This window comes from Condylura cristata, unplaced genomic scaffold (genome assembly GCF_000260355.1).
Source record: "Condylura cristata isolate star-nosed mole 26May11 unplaced genomic scaffold, ConCri1.0 scaffold00015, whole genome shotgun sequence".
Classification (NCBI taxonomy): Eukaryota; Metazoa; Chordata; class Mammalia; order Eulipotyphla; family Talpidae; genus Condylura; species Condylura cristata.
In genome coordinates, this window is record NW_004567116.1 from 940,086 (window position 1) to 950,066 (window position 9,981).

Here is a 9,981-nt window from a genome sequence, read left to right on the forward strand (position 1 = left end):
CCGCGGCGGCGCCCACTCACCCCCGCAGCAGCTTGAACAGCATGCAGCCCAGCGAGAACCAGTCGGCGCTGCTGTCGTAGGCCACGCCCTTCTGCAGGACCTCAGGCGCCATGTAGCCGTGGGTGCCCCTGTGGAGGCAGCAGGCCGTGAGCGCCTGGCGGGGCGCGGCCGGGCCGGCGGGGCCGGGGCACTCACACGCTGGCGTGGGGCTTCTTCTTGGAGAAGTCGCAGGCCAGGCCCAGGTCCGAGATGCGCACGTGGCCGTGCTCGTCCAGGAGGATATTGGCCGGCTGCGGAGAAAGCCCAGTGAGCCGCCTGCCGGGGGCCAGCCTGGCCGCCAGGGGGCGGCCGGCCGCGACTTCTCCAGAGGACGGTGTCCAGGACAAGGCCCCGTGGGGCGTCCTCCCCCCAGAGCGACCCGGAAAAGGGCTCAGCGGCGGGGCGGGGCCGCACCTTCAGGTCCCGGTACACGACAAAGCGGTTGTGCATGTGCTCCAGGCCCAGGATGATCTCCGCGGCGTAGAAGCGCATGTCCGCCTCGGAGAAGACCCCGTGCTGGGAAAGGTGGTAGTGCAGGTCCCCACCTGGGAGGCAGGCGGTGAGGGCAGCCGCAGTGGGGCCGCCCCGCCCCCGCCCCGCCCGGCCCAGCAGGACATCAACTCACCGTTCATGAGATCCAGGATGAAGCTGAGCTTGTCCGGCGTGTGGAACGCGTAGGACATGCAGACGATGAAGGGGCAGTCCTGGGCGGAGCATGGGCCGGTCAGCGGGGCTGCCCCGGTCCCCGGGCCTGACGCCGCTGCACCCCACCCCGGCCGCAGCTCACCCCGGTGCTGACGAGGGACAGCATGATGCGCTCGTTCAGGGCCAGGGTCTCCCCCTGCTTCATCTTGATGCGCTTCTTGTCCAGGCACTTCATGGCGTACCTGGAGGGGGGGCTGCTCAGAGCGCACCCCCCACCCCGGCCAGTGCCAGCGGGCGGGGTGCAGCCCGCAGGGAGGACCAGCGGCCAGCGGTGCTGGAGAGCCAGGCGCTCCGCAGAGGCTGCCAGTCGGGCTCGCCCTGCCCTGCCGGGGCCCCAGCCCAGGCACGGCCCCACGGCTGTCTCCGGAGGGCGCCCCCCCACGCCCAGCAGCCGCCGGGGCTTACATCTTGCCTGTGTCGGCCTTCCGGCACCCATAGACCTCGCCGAAGCCCCCTCTCCCGATGATGCGGTGCACGCTGAAGTCATTCATGGTCAGCTGCGGGGCGGCCAGTCGGGGTCAGGGCGGGGCCTGGCTCGGCCCAGGGCACAGGCCCTGGGCAGCAGGGGCTGGTACCCAGGCTGGCCCCCGCTGCCCCCCGCCCCGTGAGCCGTCCCACTGAGGCCTGGCCCTGACCCGCAGCCGCCACCCCAGTGGAAGGGCAGCCCCCCGCCCGCCCCCAGGCCCCGCCAGACCCCCCGCGCCCAGCCCACTCACGTGGATGTTGAGCTCCACGTTCTTCCACTGGCAAAAGCGTGTGAATTTATCACTGTAAGAGAAGCAGCCGGGCTCAGGCCCACCAGGGGCCCGGCCTCCTGTCCCTGGGTCCAGCGTGCTGCAGCTGCTGTGCTCAGGGCCTGGACGCGGCTGCGGCCTGCACCCCTCTGGGGACACGGCACCCCTCCGTGGCTGGGCAGCCGCTCCTGCCTGCAACTCCCACCCACCAGGCCAGGTCTGGCCACGAGGGCCTCTCATGCCGGGCCCCACCCGGCAGCCTCAGCCCCGGCGGCCAGCCAGGTGCCGGGAGGAGCACCCAGGCAGCCCTCGCCCCTGGAGAACCGCCGGCGGGCTGAGGCGCCTGGCAGGGTAGGCGGAGTTGGGGGGCGAGCACGGGAGCCGCCGGTCCCTGCAGGACCCCCACCGCACCCGCGCCACGTCTCAGAGCCGCCTCGTGCCCCGCCTCTGCTGCACCCGTCTCACCTCTCAATGAACTTCTGGAACACGTCCCCTCGCAGGTTCTGGCAAATCTCTTCAATGTAGGGCTGCGGGAAGAAGCTGGAGGTTGGTGCCCAGCCCCGGGCGAGCCGGCGGGCTCCTGACCGGGCCGCCGGGCGACCCCGCAGGCTGGGGGGCGCGGGAGCGGCCCGGCACGCACCTGGAAGAGATCCGGGGGCACCTGCTTCTTCACCAGGTGGCCCTGAACGTGCTCAGTGGCGCTTTTCGAAAAGGGCTGGGGAAGACAGGCGGCCGTGAGCCCGCGCCCGCCCCAGCCGGGCCGGGCGCCGCGGGCAGGGCGGCCACTCACGTGCGAGCAGGCCAGCAGCTCCTTCATGATGTAGGTGTCGAAGACCTCCCGGCTGCGCGCCAGCCGCTCCTCCTCCGTCTCCAGCTTCTCGTACTTCCTGATCTAGAGGCGAGACCCCGCGGGTGACCCGGGGCAGCAGGCCGGGTCCCGGGGCGGGCCGGCACGGCGCAGCACCCCTCCGCAGCAGGGCGCGGGCCTCACCTCCTCGTAGAACTCCACCAGCGGCCTGGCCTCCTCCAGGTGCTTCAGGCAGAAGTCTCGGAAGAGCAGGTACCCTGAAAGCAGGGGCCCCAGGTCTTCCCATGGGGAAGGGGGCCGGGCAAGGGGCTTCCCTGGGCTGCCAACTGGGGACTCTCGGATTTGGGGTACGAGTGCCCACGTATCTGCCCTCCCAGAATCTGCTTCTGGTCAGTGGCTAGGAAGTGGCTGGTGGTGGTGAGGCAGGTGTGGGCAGGCCAGGGCCGTGTCCCGCCGCGGTGAGGGTGACACCCCAGCTGGCGGGCTGCGGGGGAGGGAGGTCCAGCAGGCAGGCAGAGCCGCAGCCCAGGGCAGGGGCCAGCCCTGAGAGGGCCCAGGTAAGTCCCTCCACCTGGACCTCATACCCTCCATCATCTGGCTGATGAGGAGACCCAGGCAGCCTGGGAGAGGGGTTCAGCTGGGGAAACTGAGGCTTGGAGAGGCCTGTCAGGCAGGCAGGCATGAGAACAGAGGGCCCCTGCCCTGCTGTGGGTTCTGAGATGGACTGGCCACGGGGAGGGCCAGGGAGGGAGAGGTGAGCCTGGCTGCAGGAAGGGCTCACAGGAGACCCCAGGAAGTGGAGGCCAGAGGCCTTGCCCAGAGCAGCCCACAGGACAAAGCAGGCGGAAGGGCAGCCCCACTTCCTCCTGGGGCCCTGGCTTCCAGGGTGCCAGGCTCTGCTGGTGGCTTCCCACACTGCCCTACTGCCTGGCCGCCTGCTGCGCTCACAGCTCTGACACCATCCCCAGCTGAGGGCCAGCGGGCTCAGAGAGGGGCGGCAATGAGCCCGAGTCACACAGCACAGGCAGGGCCCCGGGCACTGCTCCTGACTGCCCAGTCGAGGGCCTCCCCTCTCAGAGCCCGGACCCAGTTCTGCAGAGGCCTGAAGGTGTCGCTGGAACCTGCCTCCACCCTGCGGCCAGCCAGGTCCAGGGCCCTCCAGGCCCCTCACAAAGAGGCCTGGGGGCTGGTGCAGCCGCTGCGCAGCAGGAAGGGCCCCGCCCCTTCCTGTCAGTCCCACCACTGCGGGCCAAGGGGAAGCTGCAGCTCTCAAAAACAAAAACCCCAAGGAGGAACTTCCCGGGGCTGGAAGACTGCAGCCCGCAGGGCTCCCGTGGGCCCGCCCCTCTGGGTGGGTGGACTTCCTGGTGGCAGGGGCAGGGCGGGGCGGGGCGGGGAGGGGCGGGAGGGCAGCCCCCACTCACCCAGCTTCTGGGAGAAGATCTTCTCAAAGGTCGCCTCGCCACGGTCCTCCAGGTACTTCTGCATAACGCTGCGGATGCTGACAGAGACAGAGGTGCTCGGTGGCCCCAGGCCCTGGCCCACCGGCCAGCCTCGTGGAGGTGGCCCCCTCTCTGGCCCCGGCCTGCCCAGCGCGGCTCTGCCTGGGTCCGGCAGCTTGGGACCCGGCCAAAGCCCGAGCGCCAGGCCGCCACCACCAGCAGACGCCGGGTGACCGGCCGGGGACCCATCCTGTCAGGATGGGGGGTCAGGACCCCAGCCCTGCCCGAAAAAGCTCCGGGCCCTGCCACACGCGGGCACTACAGCGCCCGGCCACCGACGTCAAGCGTCTGGAGACGTGGGCGCCCAGGGACGGGGCCTGGGGTGGACCGAGGTGTCTTTTGGGGGTGATAGGAATATTCTGGACTTAGAGTGAAGGTTGCACAAGAGAGAATTTCCTGAAAACCAATGAACTGCACACTTTACGGGTGAGCTGTGTCATGTGAATTACATCCGCTTCAAAAGACAGTAAAAAGCTCCCCCAGCCCCGCCCCTAACCTGGACTCACACACACCAGGCCCCTGGGTTGCTTGGGAGGGCCGCAGGGGCTGGGCTCTGTGACCTCAGGCCAGACCCCAGCTCCCCATGAGCGCAGCCCCCCACTGAGGGCCACCGGCCCGGGAGCAGCCCCCAGTCCCACCCGGGCCTAGTGCACCTGCCACCCCCACTCAAACGGGCCCCTTCGGTCAGCCCTGCTGGCCGGGCCGCCGGCTGGCCATGGTCACGCCTGGACTCCCGAGGGGTGCTCCGAGCTGCCCCCCTGAGGGCCATGCCGGGCAAACACACCTGAGCCTGGGAGAGGCTCACACCCTCTTAGGATCTGGGGTCAGCAGGAGGCTGCGGCCTGCGAGAACCCGGCGGGGTGGGCTGGAGCCGGCCACTATTGCGACCCTGCGGCCAAGACCTCCCGGGCACAGCTTCTGTGACCCGAGGGCCTGACAGTCTGAGGAGGACACAGCTCAGGGGATGGGAAGGGAGGAGAGTTCTGGGTATTTGGGGAGGCTGTGAAGAGAAGGGGGACCCCCCTCCCCGTGGGGTTTCTCAGTGCAAACAGGATGCTGCAAGGTGCGAAGCCCAGCACCAGTGTGGCAGGGCCAGGCGAGGGTGAGCAACAGGCCGTGAGGCCAGGCAGGACTCCGCCAGGAGGTGGGGCAGACCGCTGGGCAGCTCCACGGGGTCACCCAGCGGCTGGCACCCCGGGCCAGGAAAGTGGCGGGAGGAGGCTCAGGCCTAAGACGGGCGGCGAGCTTCTGCTGGGGAAGCTGCCCTGGCCGCAGGCCTCTGGGCTACGGGCTGGAGGGCTGTGTGAGGCCCAGGACCTGGCCTCGAGGCCAGGCCTCCTGTCCTGTCCCTCAGCACATTCCAAGCCAGGCCCAGCCCAGGTTCGAACCACCGAAGGGGAGGCCACGCAGACACCAGTGACATGGCCATTGGGATACCCCTACCGCCGTGCCTGGGAGACTGGGGGGGGGGGGGGGCGTCCTGACCATCTCTGAAAGCCGTCTCCAAGAGGAAGAAGGGGCCGGTGGCCAGGACAGCCCTCCTGACCCCACCCGTGGCTCCAGTCAGGGCAATGGCTGCCTGCTGGCCAGGCTTCTGATCCACACAGGCTCCCTCTGAGGAGGACCCCCCCAAACTGGCAGGGGCGCCAAGGCCTGGATGAAGCCTCACGCTGCCACACTGTCCAGGGGCCACACACCAGCTCGGGACCGTCGGCCACCATCGAGGGCATGGCACACGCCAAGGGATTCCTCCCCCGGAGCAACGGGGAAACGTGACAGACACAGCCCATGCCTGGGGCCCGCACAGGCTGGAGCCCCAGGAGGCTGCGGGGTGTCCGCAATGGAGCTCCCGAGGCCCCCAGTTCTGCGAGGAACCCACTTGACAGGCCAGGTGGAGGGCACCAGAGTGTGGCACTTCCCTGCGCCCATATCCCCAGCCCTCAGGGAGTTTCTGGCCTATGGGCAGAGCCCAGGGGAAGCAATGGAGAAGGGGTGGTGACCCCGCAAGCGATGGTCAGGTGTGGCGAGGGTGCACAGGCGAATGCATGCGGCAGGCCTGGGAGCTCCAGTCCCTTGGGCGGCCACGGCAGGCAGCGGGCATAGCAAGGGGCCCCAGGAAACCCCTGTGGGTGCCACATTTGCTTCCCGGGAACTGGCAAGACCAGCATCAGCTTAGCAAAGGTGATACCCACGAAGAGCTGCCCCCCACGGGCCCCCAGGCCAGCCTGCATGCCCCGCTCCTGCCGGGGCCTGAGGTTGGCCCTGCCAGAATGGGGGCCCCGGGCAGGCCTTCCCCGGCAGGGCGCTGCCCAGCTGCTCAAGGAGCAGAAGGGGGCAGAAGGGGAGCGCGTGGTTGGGGTGCAGTGGGGCAGCAGGCAGGCAGGGGGCGGGGCGAGGGGAGAACTTCCGGAACTTTCTGGCACTATGTGGCTCAGAGGAGAGGCTCGTTCGGCGGGTATGGGGCCTGGGAGGTTGGTCTGAGCTCCACAGGGGACTCCCCCCATGATGGGGCCCCTGGGGCCCGGGGCAATGCTGGTCTTTTGGGGGGGGGAACCGAGGCTGGAAGAGCTGAGCAGCCCGCCAGCGTGCCACAGCGAGTCAGTGGCAAGGAAATGCCCCCTCCCTGAGAGCAGGGCGAGGTCTGGGGCAAGCTGGAGGAAGGGGCCTCATGGGGCCCCCCGTGGGCCTGGCTCCCCCCTTTGCCACACACAGGCAGCAGGCAGCAGCCCCCAGGGCTGGCGTGCGGGGCTGGGAGCCCCTCCCGGTGTGAGGGAGCCCCCCGGCACGGGCCGCCGCCACGCAGTCAACAGGCAGCAGAGTGGAGGCTGGGTCGCGGCTGTGCCGCTCCTCTGTGGCATTTCCAGGAAGCCTGGCACCAAGGTGGCAGCTGCAGGAGGAAGTCCCTGGCCGGGTAACGCTTCTCAACGACTCGCCCTGGGGCTGCGCATCCTGGGGCTGCGCCGGAGCCATGGGCGCCCCACCTGGCCTGGCACAGGGCACCCCTTGAGCGTCTTCTTCCCCTGAAGGGGCTCCTGTGCTCCTTTCAAGGGTGCTCGGGAAGAGGCGCTCTGGAGGGTTTGCTCCCCAACCCACACCCGCACCCGGCCCTGCATGCGCCACCACTGCCACTGCGTGAGAACACGCCGGAACAAACAACACTCCCAGGGGCGTCTGGCCTGCACCCCAAGGTGGACAGGGCCGCTACTGCTGAATGCACACTTGCAGCCGAACCCGCCAGCCCCGCCTCCCGCAGCCTGCCAGACAGAGCAGCTCCCCAAGGCCTCCCCTCACTCCAGAGCCTCCGGCAAGAAACAGCGACACCCCGGGGGTGCGCCAGGAGCTGGGCGCCAGCTATTCGTGGGAGGTGCAGCAGCCCCTCGGGAGCAGACAGGCGCCCAGGGCGGGGTGCAGCTGCCTGCACCTCCCTTCACACCGGGAGTTTACTACGAGCTCGCAAGCTTGCGCTTGGCGCCGCGCTAATGGGGCGCGCTCTTCCCGGCCGGCTCCCCCGCGGGATCTACCCGCTCCCCGATCCCCTGGGGATCGGGCAACATCTGGGCAAGGCGCAGCCCCACTCGCAGACGGCCCCCCGGGGCGAGGTCATCGCGGCCCCCCGGAAGTCCCGGCGGGGTGGCGGGGTGCCACGACTGGAAGCTGGGCCGAGGGGTGACTGCCCGGGGCCCCTGCCCCCCCCCCCAGCGTGGGCAGGAAGTCCTGGGCACAAAGAGTTAACAGGAATGAAGAAGCAGCAGAGGAAGAGCGGGCTGGAGACAGGGAAGCCGCGGCAGGAAGGAGGAAATCCACCGTGGGGGAGGGGCGGGGCTGCGAGAGGCCCGCGGGGCGCCGGCCGCCTGGGACTGCGGGGTGGGGCCCCAGCGGGAGCCCGAGATTAATTACACGCGGCCTCCGCGGTCATATTAAGCAAAGGAGGGTAATTACAGGGCCAGGGCGCTGCTGGCAGGGCCCAGAGCGCAGGGGCCTGGGCCTGGGCCTGGAGCTGAGGGTGCAGGCTGCGTCCCCCAAGCTCTACCCGCAGGGAGGCTGGGCAGGGCCGGCAGGGCCGGGGGTCAGGGCCAGCTCTGCTCTGAGTCGCAGGCCGCCGCTGGCCGGCAAGGTCAAGGAGGGGTCTGTTTCCTGGACTCTACAGAGGCACAGAAGGGGGCCTGTGCCAAGTCCGAGGCGCCGCCAGCTCCCGCCCCAGCCCCTGCCAGCAGAGCCCGGGCCGGGTACTTGCTACAGGGCCGCGTGAGAACTCCGAATCTCACCTGGCAGGGACAAACCTGGCTCCTTCTCCCCGACCTGAGGGGCTCAGGCCCTGGCAGGGCGCTGCCCGCTCTGTGCACCAGCCGGACGAGGGCAGCCCAGGTCCCGGCCCCTGCGGGCAGGGCGCTGACTGCCCGCTGCGAGGCCCCTGGTGTATTCCGCGCCACGTGGACGGGCGGCCGCGGTGCGAGGGGACGCGTGCGGGCGGCACGCGGGGAGGGCCCCAGGGGCCGGGCCGAGGCCACGTCCACGCTGCAGCTCGGCTGCCCAGGCCAGATGGGGAGAAGGCGGCCTGCTGTGTCGCTTCCCGCACTTGGAAAAAGGCTCTGACGGAACCGAGCACCGGCAGGGCCCTGCCTGGTGGCGAAGCGAGTGCCCAGCGCAGCACTGCGAAGCCGCCAGCCGCAAGTGCGACCCGGCCAGCGAGGGGCCCCAGGGCCCAGCAGACCTCCTGTCTCCCCGCTGCCCCCTCAGCAGTGCTCCTCGCCCATCTGCCCATTCTCCCCAGTCTGTCTCTGGTGACCCCTCTCACCCTTGCACCTCTGGCCTGTACCCCAGTTCTGTATGAGAAATAGATAAATAAAAGCACTTTGCAAGGTGCCCAGGCATGGAGGCCACTGCGGTGCCTCAGCGCGGGGAGTCTGTGGCCAGCGCAGCAAGGCCTCAGGCTGGCAGGCTCGTCACCCCGCACCACCTTGTGCCCGCGCCACCTCAGCACGCCCCTCAGCTCGCCGCCAGCCGGTGACCCCACGGGGGAGCCCAGGGCACCTCGCTGTCACCCCCAGGGGCCCCCCTCAACGCACAGCCCTCCTGGCCGGGCCAGTGGCCGGCCCTGGTATCCAGAGGCCTCCGCACGGAGGCCCAGAGGCCCAGCCTCACAGCTTCACAGGCTCAATTTTAGATCAACGAGATGACAGATGTCAAAATAAATAATGAATTATTCCCCTTTCCACCCTGGTGCCCATCACCCTCATCACCCGGGGACGAAGGGGCAGGGGAAAGAGAAAGAGGAACATCTCGTTCCTCAGGGTTCTGACACCTGCAGAGCCGGCCCAAGGCGGGGCCCAGCAGCAGCAGTGCATGCTGGGGTCACATTGCCCAAACCCCGAACGCAGAGAGTTCCAGAAAGGGCCCCGCCTCACACTTCAGGGGACTCCAACCTGCAGGCCGGTCTTGAGGCATCGGGGCCACCAGGAGAGCCCCGAGAAGCCCCAGAGGCTGGCTCCCCCTTCCCCTTGCCGGCTCTGCGCTCTTTCGTGCTAACTGCCGCTGGCCCCTGCTGCCCGCCGACAGTCTCGCTGGTTCCTGTCTTGAGAAATCTGATGGCAAACGTCTTAGAAAGCAGGGGCCCTAACGGCCCCCTCAAACGGCCCCCAAGCCGGCCCCCGGCTTTCCTCTCCCGGGCCTGGCGTCTCAGTCAACCTGAAACCCAATGAACTGGGTGTGGAGGGGGTGCTGGAGGCCATGACCCCGCGCCCGGGCCCTGCGTCAGCGACGAGGTGCACACAGGTCCCAGCCCTGCTTTCAGGCCACCCGCGTGTCACAGATGAGGAGACCGAGGCCACCGGCCAGCGGGAAGGGACTTGCCCAAGTCACATGGCCGCGGTGGCTGACAACAGGTCAGGCCCAGCGCCGGCCACCAGGTCCCCAGGCCAGCTCTCACAGGTGTGAGGAGCAGCTGGGCCCGGCCTCACCACGTGACACGGTGACACGGGAGCTCCTGGGCTGTGGCCCTGGCTCGGGCCAGAGAGATGGACGCAACGTGGGCTTGAAGCCGGAAGCCCCGACCTGTGGCCAGGCAACCCTGGTCCACCTGTGCGGCGTTGGGCAGGTCACTGACCTCTGCAGCTGCGGCTGCCCCGCCTGTTCCATGGGGACAAGACCACACCTGTGCCCTGCCCGGCCGGGAGGCTGGCCACTTCCAGGCGCG

At 69.3% G+C, this 9,981-nt stretch overlaps 1 protein-coding gene across 1 annotated transcript; it reads right to left on the minus strand.

The window, feature by feature from the left end:
- Nucleotides 1-16: 16 nt before the first annotated feature.
- On the minus strand, nt 17-3,809 carry LOC101633710 (beta-adrenergic receptor kinase 1). The gene is made up of 12 exons (XM_012725034.1): nt 3,711-3,809; nt 2,470-2,543; nt 2,269-2,370; nt 2,119-2,193; nt 1,944-2,005; nt 1,461-1,512; nt 1,150-1,241; nt 827-926; nt 665-743; nt 454-584; nt 196-290; nt 17-128 (listed from the first exon to the last, which is right to left on the minus strand). Exons 1-12 carry the CDS (start codon nt 3,772-3,774, stop codon nt 17-19), a joined length of 1,038 nt encoding a protein of 345 aa, XP_012580488.1. The 5' UTR covers nt 3,775-3,809.
- Nucleotides 3,810-9,981: the final 6,172 nt, after the last annotated feature.